At 47.4% G+C, this 16,414-nt stretch overlaps 1 protein-coding gene across 1 annotated transcript in view; it reads left to right on the forward strand.

The window, feature by feature from the left end:
• Positions 1-16,414, forward strand: part of RDH8 (retinol dehydrogenase 8) — a 133,945-nt gene that overhangs the window by 85,136 nt on the left and 32,395 nt on the right. The window contains exon 2 of the mRNA XM_085600735.1: positions 2,340-2,501. Coding sequence (XP_085456861.1) covers positions 2,340-2,501 — 162 coding nt within the window. The remainder of the gene's footprint in view (positions 1-2,339; positions 2,502-16,414) is intronic.

Genomic DNA, 16,414 nt, shown 5'->3' on the forward strand with positions numbered 1-16,414 from the left:
ATTTCTCTTGATCCTTAACGTTTCTTTATAAAATGTTGGTTCTCCAATGATCATTTGCACAGCTGGCAGGTGTTTCAATTTAGTCAAAGGACTTCAGGCTTCTTTAAGGCTGTTGACAGCTTAGTTATTCCATTTTTCAAATAGGAGCCTTTTCTGACACTAGCTTACCAGGCGCTATGCAGTCCTGTGCTGCTTTTGTATCTATCTGTGTCAATCTTACTCTATGCCCCCTGAATTCTTTTAATATTGAAGCATAAACAAAGTAGAAGTATTTTCTGTACAATCAGCTTGTTTGGTTAGCTCAGCCTTCCATCCCCCCCTTATAAAAACGGATTCATTTTTTCTGCGCAGAATGCCTCAAAATAGAATTTAAAAGGTAAAAAAAAAGCAGAAAATACAATAAGTTTTGACTTGCAAGAAAACCCATACTTACTAAGTTCAACATAAAAGAACTGTTTCTTTTGCTTCACACTTAAATTAGTATACTCTGTTATCTACTGGTATTCAGGAAGCATTTTATGTTAGAAGTTAACATATATTTGTATGTCATGCTATTGAAAGATTGGATCTCATGAAGTACAAACCTTATAACGAAATGTTATGGTTTTGGAGGCGTTATTATGCCACTTTACTTAGCTGTATGGCTAATAATGTCACCAGACCCAAACGAGTGCATTTTTTGCCTGTACCTGACAGCAAAATGTATTTTTCTTCTATTTGTTGTATGTAACAATAGTTTTACTAAAACTATAATTTAAATGAAAACACTTCCTTGATTCTTTCAACTGCTAAAAGCCTTCACAAATCATACATTGTCTCATAGACTACAATTAGATTTTATGGCAGAAGAGAACCAAACTTAGGGGCATATTTACAAGCCCCTTGCACCGTCCCTGTGCAATTTGTTCTTGACGCAGGTGCAATCAACACGCCACACTGCGCCATATCTACAAACTAAGGTATTGCGCCAAGTGTGTCAGTTTGTAGAGCCCTGCGTCACATTATGCCTGTGCCAGGTATAATGTATGCAGGGTAGGTGTTCCGACGCAAAAAGCCACGTAGAACTGGCACGGTGAAATTTACAACATTTCACTGGGTCACTCTACGACATCACTGCGTCAAAATCCTTATGCCTGCTCAGACCAGGCATAAGGATTGACGCAGGGCTTTTACTATGGAACTCGCCTATTTGTTCTGACACATTGCTGGAGTTGTGTCAGTTTTACGACTAACTCCAGCAATGCGTCACCTTATATGTTAGAATTTATGATGCATCTGTTAATCCTAGCGCCATGGAACCCCGTATTATAAATACAGCGCATCCATGGTGTCGCAAGGGCATTTCTCGCAGGTTCAAGGAAAATGACACATCATGTCGATGTGTCCATTTCTTGTAAATGAGGCCATTAATTTCTTCAATATGAAGATGTTTTTAAAATTTGCTATCTCGGCAGACGAGTAAAAAAAATTTCAATTTCTGTCCTCCCACTTGGCATGTGCACTATGAATTACCATGTCCTATAATGCTGAGATTCTCCTCTTTAAAGAAAGTGTCTGCCTCACTCACAGTTCCCAAAAAAACACAAAATAAATCAAGAAAATCAGAAATCCTTCTGTGTACTGTAATAAAGTAACGTCTGATAAGGCATCAAGGCAAGCAAGCATTGAATGGCATTACTAAATTGCGTTTTGTCACTGACTTGTTATATCTGCCACAGTGCACCTTCTTTCACCCTTTAGCTGCTGTGGGTTTGTTCCTCTTTAGTATTAAGTCATTTCTCCATTGAGCTACACAAAATAATTTTATATCATTTTTTTGGCTCGTGATTGTAAAAGGAATACGCATTTATGATTTTCATTTTTGTTACAATAAATTGCACCACATGAACAAAAAGGTTTCTTCCTCTGTTTAAAATTGCCAAAACCATATTTTTGAGTCACAGATAATACTTATAAATAATATGCATTATAAGTTTGGGGTTTATTAGCCGAAAGATCTTAATTCATTTTGACTCAATTAGCAAAGTAGTCGAGGCTAATTTCACCTAATTGAAAATGTGCTATGTCCAGATGTAAATGTTTGATCCTCAAAAGCCATATGATTAAATTCAACTTGGCACAATTTGAATTCAAGATGGGCTCTCTTGTCGTGTATTTACTCAAATGTCAACATGCCCAAATTTACAAGCTAAAACATAGATATATTTGGGAGTGATAAAAATAAAAAAAAACATAACATCTACACTTAACAAAGCAATATAAAATTAGAATAGAATGTGGTAACATTGTATCTGTTTCTCTTGCTGTTATCTTTACAAAGTCTCTGGTGTCTTCTACAGTGATTGCCACCATGAGGGACCTGAAGAAGAAGGAGAAGCTGGAGGAAGCGGCAGGCAACTCTCTGAATGACACTTTGGTGGTCAAACGGCTGGACGTTTGCAGCGATGAATCCGTAGCTGAGTGCCTCGGCAGCATCCCTGACCGCAGGGTGGACGTCCTAGGTACCACTATATGATTCGCAGAGGAGAGGCAGGGAGCGCTCTGGTTGGTTAGGCCGCAATTCTGATTTGCCATAATTTTCTGGCACTTGCACAAAGCCCTGTTTGCGCAGGTGCCGTACTTCCAAGTTGGGTGGTATTTACCACACCTGTTAATTACCTAGGTCCTGATTCTGAGATTTTTGGAATCAGTGGTGGCTGGTGACATTTGAAAGTGGTGAGGCATGAAAATTAGGGTGAGTGCATTGTGGCCAGTGAGCGTAGCAAGTGTCCCCGGCCGTCATACATTTTGAAAAAGAGTGTACAAATTGTGATTTTAATGCAAATTTAAGACAGCAAAAGGTTAATAAAGCAATTTCATATGATAAATATGTAGGTAGCTACTTATTTAGTGTAACCACAGAATTGCATAACAGAAGACACAGAATATTGCGCATACAGAGGTATTTTGCTTGACTTTTCATGATACATATCATGGAATCACCATTATTTACAATGACGCCATCCCAACTTTCAGCAGCGCACTCAGAGCAATAGTTAAACTTTACAAGCGTAACTATGCCAGCTGGCATTAAACTGTCAACAGAAAGGATATGTTGGAAGCTGATCTCTAATGAAGACATATAACCCATGCTAACTGGTGAGAGAAGCATTGGGGAGTAGCTTTAATGCCTGTGGGTGCCTGAGGAGGGTTCCCTACACATGTCAATGATAGGTTGGAATGGCTTCAAGGCTTCCACTCAGCAGCACTTTGGGGCATATTATCAAGCCAGGTGATAAAATTATCGCCGCGCTAAAACGGCGATAATGGGCTTGATAATATGCTCTATGGAATTCCAATTGAAGCCTTGTTAGATGTCCTTCACATTTAACATGGGCTTCAATTGGAATTCCATAGAGCATATTATCAAGCCCATTATCACCGTTTTAGCGGCAGTTTTCTGCCGCTAAAGCGGCGATAATGTTATCGCCTGGCTTGATTATATGCCCCTTTGTTGTATACTGTGGTATGTATGTGGTGCACCGCAAGCCTAGCTAGGGAACAGCAGAACTCTGGACATTACAGAGGTCTTGAGAAATGATCTTTCATGTACATCAAGAGCGGATTTACATCTTTGAACTTCATAAATGAATACATTTCACGTCTTTGGCATATACACATTTTATCAAAAAATCAAAAGAGAGTGGATCACTAGTCCCAAGAGAACCAGGGAATGCAATGGTAGTACAAGGTACTGTTAAGAAACCCTCAATCACGTATTGTAGAGATCGATTTGAGCGTTATATTTTCGTTCTCCGCTTCGATATTAACAACGTGACAGCATCATCATCGGGTTAATGTAGTGCTTCCTCCACCTGGAGGTCGTCCCACTGGTTATTCTGGTAGTGATTGTGGAAAAAAGTGATTTTTGGTGAAGTGACAAGTGGTGAAAAAAATTAATTTGCAAAAATTAAAAATCCCGTGGAGCCAGTAAAAAATCTTTAATTACACTGGATTCGGGAAATTATAAAAGGTCTTCGGTGTGCACTCAGAGGCTAGTTATGGCCATGTGCCCTATAAAAAGGGTGTCCATAAAAAAGGTCGACATGTTTCAGCCCTTCTGGTGCCCCGGAGGGTCAAGTGGGCTTTCTTCAGGACCTAAACGGTGAAGAAGACCCTAGTATTCAGGGGGCCTTCCAGTGAGTAAAGTGAGATCCGTTAATCTCAGGAGTATCTGTTCAATTTGAACCTATAATCGTTGTTTATGGCAGTTGAGGTAGGGAAGGGTAAAGGGGATAACACATAACAGACCTTGTTAAAAAATATGAAGAAATATACTCAATCGAATACAAACGTTGATGGTTATTCACGGATGTAAATACAATGAATAAAATGCTATAACAACTAAAAAATGGCAATTCTTTTTTTTTTTAAAGTGAGTGACTGTAAATATACCCACTAAACATGGCAAAATTCGTCCCACCTTCCCACAAGAGTAAGAGACATACAGTCCATCTTGTCATATGCTGTAGGATAGTAAATACACTTGTATTGATGTCATTTCTGAGAGATTAGCAATGTTTTCCATAAAGCAATTGTCCCATTGTATTATTACTTGTTATGATTGTAAAGCGGTAACAGGCAGCTTATTCGCAGAACCTTTATAATACTCTAAGGAGGAAATGCGTAAAACATAGGCAGAAGGTGGTTACTGGTATGTGAGGGTCGTACAGTTTCTCATGGAAAGCATGCTACGATGGTATACGGGTATTTTTTAATTTTTTAATAGTTCACATTATGATTGGAAAACGGGTCTCTCGACTATGCGTAGTAGTAGAAAAGCCGTTACTTAACAGCAAAATTTTATTGTACCTGGTTCTCGTTAGGAAAATAGTTAATATACATTAGTTTGTTACATTTTATATGATGTTCTTCCAGGGGGTAGTCACATCTTCAGTGTTATTCCTACAAGGGATCCGTAGTGTGTGTAAAGTCGGGACCATGTTAAACAGTCACCCGTACAGTATTTAAATGTCCTCATCATTCGAGGGTTGAGTGGACCAGTTGGAAAATCTACAAAGCTAGGGGCGCGTGGCTTATGCAGGATTTGAGATAAATGGCGTACAAAGGGACCTGATAACACTGCACATATAGATGTATTAGTTTGTACCTGTTCGCCGTTAATGCAGGCAACAGCGGGTGTAAAAAGGGGGGCGGTCGCTCGCGCTCTTTGTAGGGAGAGGAGAGAAATATAGTTTAACAAACTGTAGTCAGTCTATTACATTAAGGTAACGGACATCAACTCTCAGCCTTCTTACCTCTTCGGCGTCGGACGTGCGTCCAGTGCTGACTCTGCCCTCTTTGGCCCGGTACTAATTCCGGTGCCTGTGTAGTGGGGTTAGGAAGAGATGGGAAAAGGGGCTTAGACACTAAAAAGAGACAGTGACAGGAGAAACGTTACGTCCAGAGTGAGGGGGAGGGCAGTTTGTTATCCCAAATAGTAATCGTACATGTAGGTTCGAACAATCTCATAAGTGTGGAAACAACATTAAGCGGATAATTATATTAAATTAAAATCAGTGAAGAATCAGGTTGTTATATTTGGGTTACAAGATGTTCAAGTCGAATTAAGATATATTGCTAGCAATGCAATGTGGTGACAGTGTCTACGTTTGCTTAATGGTATGTCACCTGATATTAAGGATAACATTTGTGTGGGTGACATACAGGGTTCAGAGTTTTGGATAACAACAGTCATAGTTATGAACAAAGTAGAAACCAAATGTGGTTCCGTACATCCAGAATTCAGAGTTTTTAGGTAAATACAGTGATGGTTGTAAACTATATGTGGTTCTTGTGGATGAAGAACAATAAGATTACCTGTATTTATGAAGATTATTATATTCTGCTGCTCAGTGTATTACCTGTACGGCTTCATATGTAGATTTTGTCTGTGTCATGTGCACACAGTGTCAATAAAGTTGTATGATTGTCATAGGAGGATCTCATTATTTCATGAAGCTCAGCCATGGTATATTATCATTCAGTCCTTGTAAATATGTCTGAAGGCGATAAAAACCCATCTTTGCTCCTTTTCGAACAGCACTTTCTCAGCATTGTTATTCTTGATGGTTAGGGTTTCTAAGATGACCCAACGTAGATCGTTGACTGTATGTCCTTGCTCCAAATAGTGAGTACTCATCTTGGTCGTGCTCTTTTTACACTTGATATTGCTGCGGTGCTCGCAAAGTCTTTGTTTTACTTTTCGGCACGTCATACCAATATAGCGTAAATCGCATGGGCAGGTAATCATATAAATGACATGGGTGGTATTGCAGTTAGTATGGGATCTGATTGTCCATTTTAGATTTATGAGTATATACACATTTTAGGCACAGGGAGATTGAGTCGTTCGCCCAGAATCAAACAATTTTCGGGTGTGTGAATGCCAGGATTCGATCCGGGTCCCCACCTTTCAAAGTAAGCATCGGTCTGAGTCGCTACACAATTTGATGGCTTGTTATTGTACGTGTACAGCACGGCCATGGTAAAATAGTCTAGGTGTGCATTCTGCATAAAACTCTGAGCTCGGGTAACACTGACATCATTACTAATGTGAATACCTGTGCGCAAGGCACGATGCACGCACACTGAAGCTGAAACACACAGGCATGCAGCTGTTTAGAACGAGAAATCAAATGCACACACGAGGTTCAAGCACTTGCAGTCCACACACACTCTGCACAGAGAACATACGGCCAGCTCTGTGCATGTAACTCGCAAAAGTAATTCACACTGTCATTTCAGAAACCGCTCAGGAGGGTGTTAGCTGCGCCAAAAGGAAGACGAAAAACACCCAGAAACCACGCAATTTTTCTCTCTCACGGTAGTTTCCCTACTGCACAGAGAAAACAACAGAACTTAAGGGTAAACGTGTCGCACCTTCAGGATATTTAACAGAAGATCCGATACACTGTACACTATCCCTAATTTTACCCAAGAAATCCACAAGAAATTAAAGCTCAAAAACTTGGGTGCTGAATTAGAAAGAATCTTGGAGATATGATCGTAAGGCACTAACAAGCTACACAGACAGTGGTGGCTGGTGACATTTGAAAGTGGTGTGGCTTAAAGTTTCTGTCGGAGTGCACCGTGGCAAGCGATATAGACCTGCAGATATAGACACGTGTAAAGCTAGAAGCACAGTCCAATATACACACATTCGAGGTTAAACACACACACACATGCACCAACACACACACACATTCGAGGTTTCTCTCACACATACACACACACACTCGATGTTTCTCTCACACACACACACTTGCAGACACATACACAATGTATCTTTGTTTGGCATCCTTGTCTGAACACCTTTTCTCTGAACAAGTGTCCTTTACTGTGTTCCCCCGGTGCAAGGATAATTCTCTTTAGTGGCGTCAGCGAAAGAGATTCAGGTAGCTTGCTGACGCCAGTGAGGGGTAAAGGCCAGCCCACCGATGTCAGTGAAGGGACAGAACAGCTTACTGACGTCGATGAGACATACGAGGAAATAGGGGAGCACTCAGCAAAGTAGCAAACTGCAGAAATAAATACATTAAACAGCGTGATCGCAGCAGAATCGTGAAAGAAAAGGCATTCATAGCATTTTAAGTGACCAGATTTGCATATTTTAAAATGATGTCCAGGAGTGGAACCAGCAAGCACGAGAGGATCACAAATGCGTCATTACTAATAATGTTTTGAGGTAAAAATAAAATTTAAATAAAGCATTAAGTAAATATTGTGTGTTGCGAGGCGCGCTGCGGGGCCTAGTGCGCTAATTGCTGGAGCGCGAGTAATGGGAGACCACGCACATTACTGGTGTCGGCGTGACTGCCTTCGCAAGGCATGCCCATTTATTTTTATACTGGCGCACGCCACCGTCGTGGCGTACGCACAACGCACGTAAGTTACGCGCTCTAGCCCTAACCGCTAGAGCGCTGACTGCAACATCCCTCTCCAACTTGGATGACGAAACACCGTCATTGAAATTAACAGTCACTCACTTTCTTGGCACACGAAGTCTTTGAGGCGGCTGCTCGGTGGGGGGTTTCCCCTCAGTCCATACCTGGTGGTCGCCCGGGTGTTGGGGTCTGCGGGGCAAACATCACCAGCCTCGGGGGCCCCGGGGCTTGGATGTTCTGGCCCGGGTGCCGACTCAGGTCTGACCTGGGGTAGCTGGGGTTCGGTTCCAGTTCCGGGGACCACTGCGTCTTCCTCGTCCTCTCTGTCATGGTCACAGCAGTGTTCAGTTGCCTCGGGAATGCGCTTGAACCACGAGATGTTGCGCGTGGCCGACTCTGTTCCGCGCCGGGCCGTGACCATTGTCCCCCGTATTCGTTCTACTACCCAGCTCCCCGGCTCATACCGGGGTTTGAATATCCCTCCGGGCCTGCGATTTCTTATGAGCACACTGTCTCCCGGCCGACGGTGCGGTTCCTGCTGCCCCGTGACCGACTCACTTGCTGATTGCGGTGTGCCCTCCGCTGGAGAGTCTGTTCCTCTTGGAAAGGTGGCGGGGTCCACCCTGGGGCCGTAGGGAGTCCGTCCTGGCGAGCACCATTGAGCATGAGGGCCCACGGTGCTTGCTTGGTGGTGCAGTGGGGTGTGCTCCGGTATTCTCCTAGGAACCGTTGGATCTCTTGCTCCGGATCTTGGTGTTCAATGCTGGCTATTCGCATGACTTTATTTAATGTTCGCATGAACCGTTCAACCTCGCCGTTGGCTTGGGGCCACTGAGGGGTGATCCACCGGTGCCGAATGCCCTGGTGTGCGAGGAAGTCCCGAAACTCGTGGCCTTGGAACGGTGGTCCGTTGTCATTCTTCAGCTCGGAGGGACGCCCAAACATGCTGAACATCTTCTCGAGAGCTGGTTCTACGAACGTGAACGCCGTGGATGGCAACGCTTCCACCAGGGGGTATTTGGAGAAACTGTCCATGACCACTAGTGTGACCCTTCCGTCGGGGAGACTCCCGAAGTCTACACTGACTTTGTCCCAAGGGTGTCTCCCTGTCTCTTCGGTCACAATGGGGGCCGGAGGTTCCGGTCCGCTCGTCATTTGACACGCTGGGCAGTTCCTCACGGTGTCCTCCACGAGGGTGTCCATTCCTGGGAACCATACTTTTTCTCTCATCCGGGCCTTCATTTTCTCGGTCCCCTGATGCCCTTTGTGGGCAAGTATTGTGGCTTGGCGGCGTAGCGCTGTTGGTATGATGATCCTGGCCCCTCGCAGGACAATTCCTTCTCGCGTCGCGCTGAGCTCGTTCGCACTCGCCAGATTTGTTGCAGGTCTTTGCGTTCGTCCTCCGTCCACGTGTTGGCTGAGTGTAAGAAATTTGTCCACGATCCTCGTTGGAGAGCTTCCCGGGTCCGTGCTATTACTGTGTCTTGTTCCGTTGCCTGCCTGATCTCCTGGAGCGTCAGCACTTGGGGGCAGGTCAGAGCGGCTAAGAGATCGAGGTGTGCTTCGGCATCATCTTCCTCTTCCTTCCATGTGGGGCCGTGCTCTTCTTTGTCCGGATGTCGGGACAGGAAGTCAGCTGGGTTCTTGGTGCACGGCCGATAGGTGATGTCCATCTCATATTGCTGCAGTCCAATGGCCCATCGCTCGATTCAGGGAGGTGGGTGCGGTGCTGTCCCTTTGAAGAGGGGCACTAGCGGCTGGTGGTCCATCACGACTGTGAACGGGTGTCCGCAGACGTACAGGTGGAAGTGTCGACAGCCCCACCTTATAGCCAGTGCTTCCCTCTCGATCTGGGAGTATCTCTGCTCCCGTTGCTGTGAGCGCCTTGCTCGCGTACGCCAGCGTCGCCCATTGCCCCGGCTCTTGTTCCTGGGTGAGCACTGCTCCAAGCCCTACCGGGCTGGCATCGACGAGCAGCTCAGTCTTCCTGGCCAGGTCGAAGTAGACCAGTGTGGTCTGGTCGAGGAGCGCCGTCTTGATGGCTTGGAATGCTTGGTCTTCGCGCGGTCCCCACCGCCACTGGACATCATTCTTGGTGAGGTGTCTGAGCGGTTCGGCAATCGTTGCCAGGTTCGGAATGAACCGTCCGCAGTATGTGGCCATACCTAAGAAACTGCGAACCTCTGAGGCGGACGCTGGTGCGGGGGCGTTCTTGATGGCCAGGGACTTCCTTGGATCGACTTAGATGCCGTTGCTCGTGAACGTGTAGCCAAAGAACTCGATGCGTTGTTGGAAGAGTTGGCATTTGTCCTTGTGGAGTGTGACTCCGTACTCTTTGAGTCGTGTTAGCGTGGCTCGGACCCGCCGGTAGTGCTCGTCTACTGTTGTGGAGTGTATCAGGATGTCATCACTCACATTCATGACTCCGGGCAGGCCTTGCAGGGTGTCCCGAATGGTGTTTTGGAAGATCTCTGCTGCCGACGAGATCACGAAGTTGAGCCGTCGGTACCTTCGCAACCCTAGATGAGTGCTGAACGTTGTGATGTACCTACTCTCTTTGGCTAGGGTCAACTGGTGGTAGCCAGCGTTTAAGTCCAACTTCGAAAACCAGCGGGCTCCGTTGAGGTCGGCTATGATATCGTCCATGGTAGGCGTGATGTGCCGTTCCCTCTTGATGGCCTCGTTGGGCAGCCTCATGTCGATGCACACCCTGATTTTGCCTGGTTGACGGGGCTTCTCAGCGATAACCATGGGGGACACCCAGGGTGTGGGTCCGGTGACAGTCTCAATGACTCCCTGCTACTCCAACTTCTTGAGCTCTTCTTCTACCAGGGGGCGTAGGTGGAAAGGGATTCGTCTGTGTTTGAGCGCCGTGGGCGCAACGGCGCGGTCAATGTGGAGCTTGACTGGTGGGCTCTTGATGCTCCCTAGACCGGTGAACAGCTTTGGGAACTGGTCCAGTAGGTTGGCTGTCTGGGTGTCTTGAACTTTCCGGAGGAACGCCAGTAGCCCTAGGTCCTCGGCTGCGTGGCCGCTTAGGAGCGTGTCCACTTCCTGATTGATGATGTGTATGTCGATTGTTACTTCCGCGTCACCTGTGCTCACGGGTACCTTCATCTTCCCTACTAGTAGTAGGGGCACATCGCTCCCGTAGGCGTAAATTCGGGCCTTCGACGTCTTGAGTTCAGGTTTCGGCCTGAGGCGGTTGTACTGCTGCACTCCCATGACGGTGACTGACGCACCAGCATCGATTACTGCGTCCACTCTTGACCCTGCTACCATGATGTCACACCGAGGTTGTGGCCTCCTTGTGCTTTTGAGTGCTTTAGTGAATGAGACTAGGTACGTCTCCCCTTCATCGTCTGAGTCAGAGTCTTCTTCACGCAGCGCCTGCGTTGGCCTGCGGTTTGCGTCCGCGTGAGATGCCAGGGACAGCTGGGATAGTTGCCTCTGTGTGCCGGAAGCGCTCCACAAGAGCCGACCACTGAGGGAAGAGGCCGGCAAGGACCATGGTGAGGCAAAGTGGTTTGGGGTGCCACAGTGCGTGCACCTTTTCCCCTTCACTGGGCAGGGTTTTCCTGAATGTTCTTCGTACCCGCAGTACCCACACTGGGCTTGTGCCGACCTCCTAGGCGCCTGTCGGTGCGGCCTCTCCTGTGTCCTTACTGCGTCGGTGCGTTCTACCTTGATGGGCACGCCTGGCCCCGAGTTCCGCGTGATTGACTGCTCCATTTCTTCTGCACGGGCGTTGGTCAGATCGTGGGACCGTGCGAGCACCAGGATGTCTGCCAATGGGATGTTCGGTTGGCGGAGGATGAGGCTCCGCAGTTTCTTACTTCGGATACCGCATATCAGTTGTGCTCTGATCTCTTCTTTTGCCCTGTCCCCTGCGAGGTGCGTGTCCGCGAGTACTCTCAGTCGGGCGTGGAACGCATCCACTGACTCCCCTTCCTTCTGCCGTGCTTGTCGCAGTTTAAAATGTTCGAAATCAGGATTCATTTGGGGGTCAAAATGCGCGTTGAGCACTGCAACGGCTGCGTCATAGTTGTCCGCATTCCCCGTGTTGGGGAGGTGCTTGAAGAGCGTGTACACCTCCTCACCAGCATAGTGCAGCAGGAGGGAGCGCTTCACAGTGCCATCAGTCTCTCTGGACCCCGTAAAGTAATTGTTGAGCCGGCCAATCCATGTCTGCCAGCGTGGGGCGGCTGTGGCGGGGTCAGCTGTCTCGCTGAATGGCGGCATTACACCAGTTGGTGGGTGAAAAGGGACGGCTGGCGCAGGGCGGGCGTCGTCACCCATGGCTGTAAGAATGCAGAGGGGCACCAAGACTTGGAAGGCTGGACCACCGGGCGCGACCCAGGAAGGAGCAAGGAAGCACACGCAGCACACTCAGGGGAGGCAGATCCTGGGACAGGAGCTTCAAATGCACAGGCCACAGAGAAAAGCGTCCTTGGGAGGCATGGAAACGGGCAGACCAAGCGGGAATTTTCGTCCGCTGCCGCTGGGCGCTGTGATTGGTGCACACGTGCGCTCACCGTCACTCAGGGATGCACGAGGGGGTTCCAGCAGCGGGCCGCGTCGAAGCGGATCAGAGGCAGGCAGACGGGTCGTCAGGGCGCCGGTCGCGGGGCCGCCGCGAGCAGATCGGCGAACAGCTGGCAGGCAGGATGCACGGCGGGTCAGACCGCCCTCGTCGCCATTGTTGCGAGGCGCGCTGCGGGGCCTAGTGCGCTAATTGCTGGAGTGCGAGTAATGGGAGACCACGCACATTACTGGTGTCGGCGTGACTGCCTTCCAAGGCACGCCCATTTATTTTTATACTGGCGCACGCCACCGTCGTGGCGTACGCACAACGCACGTTAGTTACGCGCTCTAGCGCTAACCGCTAGAGCGCTGACTGCGACATTGTGTACAGGGTGCTTAATTCGAGTACAGCAAACTGAGATGACACATTAAACCTTGGAACAATCATAGCTTAATTCTCATCCCGGTTTCCCTATGTCACTAAACTCCGTGATCCTGGGGCGATTGTTTTCAACTACACGGAGCGGGACAAGAAAATAGTAATGTCGCCATTATGCGGAAAACGACGCAGCAGCAGAATTTCATAATTCCAGTGTCCCTATCCACAAGAAAGCATAAATTACGTTTCCTCCGTAAGAGAGTTGCAAGGGTGTGGCAGCTGTAATGTTGTTGCTTTTCATAGACATTAAATCAAGAAAAAAATGCATACAACGTGCGTCTCCTCGTCTTGCCCTCCCTCCCTCACCTCACACTACAAGGCAAAACATAATCTATTTTGGTGAAAGATGGCATCGGTGGGGCTGAATTATAGCATTTTCTGGAAGATGCTGTGGGGAGTACCTCAGAGCGACTGCCGGCTGCACTACAAAGCGTCTCTACCTCGGAGTCACTGCTTGCTTCAGCCAAGCGTGCGAAGAGCCGCCAACTAGATTTACCGAAGTTTTATTGTAGTGTGTAGTGTGTGCACTCCGTATCGTATGGGAATAGTGATGCAGGAGGAGATGAAACGATTTGCCCAGGGTCACACAGCTTAATGGGGGAGAGAAGCTGGGACCGGCAGTCGCGGCTCGCAATACTCGATGGGGGTGGACTCGGGTGGGGACAGGGGGAGTTTTAAATTAAAATAAAATAAAAACTTACCTGACAGGCCTCTGCTCCTGGGCCGAAGTCCAGCGTTGGCGCTCTTCAGTTTGTGAACAGGAGCAGCAGCGTCACAGGACTCCCGCCCTGCGTTCTTCAATTCCGGCCGGCTGCAGCTCTCCTTGTGTCATTGGGACACGCAGCCTCCCTCCCTCCCCTCCACCAATCAGACTCTCCAGGCGAATCTGAGCGCGCCCCATCTGGGCCATTTTCTCTATGTAGGCTGCTGCATGCAGCAGCCTACATAGAGAAAAGGGAGAGTGGGCGGTCCTGCTCAAGGGTAGGGGGGGAGTGGCTTGTCCACTGTTGTGCATACGGACTGTTTGATCGGCCCCAGGGCCGACCAAACAGTCCCTATGCACAACAGTGGGCAAGCCACTCCCCCCTGCCCTCAAGCAGGACCGCCCACCCCCAACCAGGCACTTCTGCTTTCTCGCAGTGCGAGAAGGCAGAAACATAAATGGTAGTTATTACCATTTAGGTTTCTGCCTTCTCGTACTGCGAGAAAGCAGGGGGGCGGCACCCAAACGCCCCTATGGAGGAGCCGCCACTGTACACAGACTATTATTAATAACTGTTTTGTTTTGTGATTAAACAGCTTTGGAACTCTTCAAGAGTTTCTGCATTGCTCGATGTTCTTGCTGCAACCATAGACCGTACTCCAAAAATGATAAGGCTTGGGTTTTCAAAGTGTTTATGAAGTCCGTATTTCATGACTTCTTGCAGCTGCGGCCGGCATGACTCGCCAGGAGATTGTGGGGGAGGGGGGGGTCGTGTAAGAGTTCGCGGGTGGGCGGGGGAAATTAAAAAAAACACGTACCTTAACGCCGGGTCCAGTGCTGCCACTGTTCCTGCCGGGTCCCTCATTTTCCTGCTGCTTTCATGTAGGAACAGAAAGCAGCCAGCAGGCAGGCTCCCTCCCCTCTCCTAAGTCAATCACAACGCTGCAATGGCGGCATTGTGATTGTTGAGGACGGCACGCAGCTGGGTGCCTATGGGGAGGCCATTTTCTCTATGTAGGGTGCATGCCCAGGGGGCGACCAAATATTCTGGCCCCACAACAGTGGGCAAGCCACTCCTCCCTGCCCTCGAGCAGGACTGCCCACCTGCTCCCCCCAACCAGGCACTTCTGCTTCCTCTGAATTCTGCCTTGTGTGAGTCTCTCCATTTTGGTAAATACAAATCTTTGCTATTTTGCATTTTACACATAAGGTGAACTGGTCTGGTAGCTTGGGATGTGTGTGTGTCTGATAGAGACAACTGTGTGCAACATGCAGGTCACCAGTGTGCCTATTTAAAAATGTTATTTTCAACATCTTAAGTAAGGTTGAATAGACACGCGGTTGGTAAATAACATGTTGTATTTTCAGACAAAAATATATAGGATCGTTTTCCTAATAGTGCTTAATTTGAGCCGATGGTTGCCGGTATACAACATTTCAGGTATTCACAGGGAGATCTGAAGAAGAAGGGAGATTGATTGAGTTCTCTGCGAAAGAAAGAAACCTAACCAGATAAGTACATGGCCTTCTGGAAAAGCCTATTGATAAGAAGGGACTGGGAGATAGTGGTGAGTGCTTCCAATAGGCATAATAAGCTAAGGGTTCACACATGGGCGTTCGCAAGGGGTAATAAGGGGTGGCGCTTGCTCCCCACCCCGATTTTTCACTTGCGCCTGGAATTAATCACACATATCAGGAAACCTCCAGCTGCCAGGTGATCATCTCCTTTAAGATATTCCGAATTGCGGCTTTGCGCCACAAAGGCTGCAGGCCAATTGGAAGAAGGATTATATGCGCAGCGGCCTAAACGACAGCTCTGACTCGCATCATTTGTAATAAAGCTAATATCTTGTTCTTCCCTTGCACTGGTTGGGGGACACTGCAGTGATGTCAGACCCAGTGCATGTGCTGCTTGGCTTGGCCATGGAGAGATTGCCCTTTTTCTTGGCAGTAAAAGGATGAATCAAACCTGGGATTGGACAGCACTACCTGCTCATCACACTTGCCCACATTGAAAATGGGTTCAGCAGGCCTTGCAGCAACCGTACTCTGCCTTGCGGAGTCAGGCCTGTCTAAAGCTTTCAGCCTTTCCCACTGGTGGATTTTGAGAACCGAAAAGTGAATGTAAAACTCTGAGTCTAGATGAGACAGAAAATGTATCCCCTCGGTGAAGTAATTTAGGTAGCTACAGAATCCAGCTAAGTCTTGCCCAAAATGTATGGTGCAAAACCACCAACTTTAGTGGGAGCTTGATGTAATTTGTATCTGACTTTTAGGAGCCCCATCAGCTTCAACCTTGAACCTTATCCTGATCCCCTTGGCGAATCTTTCCTACACTCTATTGATGTATAACTGACTCGTGCAAAGGTAGCAGTCAAGCACAAATGGATATTTCTCAATGGTGCTTTACTTTTTCCAAGCACCTTTTGTGTTAAAATGTCAAACATTGATATCTCTAGTTCTCCTTATTGGTATTTAACCTTTTTGATGTCCGGTTGCTTATTACATTTTCTCTTCTTTCCTAAATTGGTCTGGGAATTTTATGTTGTTGGTTTCCTAAGTTTGAAACTGTTGGTACTGTTTGAAATTAACACATATTTTTCTGTGAAAGTGTCAAAGGTTTTGTGCGATGGCAACACAGCAGTTGAACAGAGTTTCAACGAGATTTAACCAGGAATTGTTTATTAAGTTGAAAAAGTCCCCTTCCCAAATTTTATCCCAAGTTCTGACAGCTTTTATTAATCTTTCTTCCTGCCATGTTTATGTGGGAACAGGGTTGTTGGGGAAAGCATTGCTATTGAGTATATCCAACACACTAAAGTA

Source organism: Triturus cristatus, chromosome 4_2 (assembly GCF_964204655.1).
Source record: "Triturus cristatus chromosome 4_2, aTriCri1.1, whole genome shotgun sequence".
Classification (NCBI taxonomy): Eukaryota; Metazoa; Chordata; class Amphibia; order Caudata; family Salamandridae; genus Triturus; species Triturus cristatus.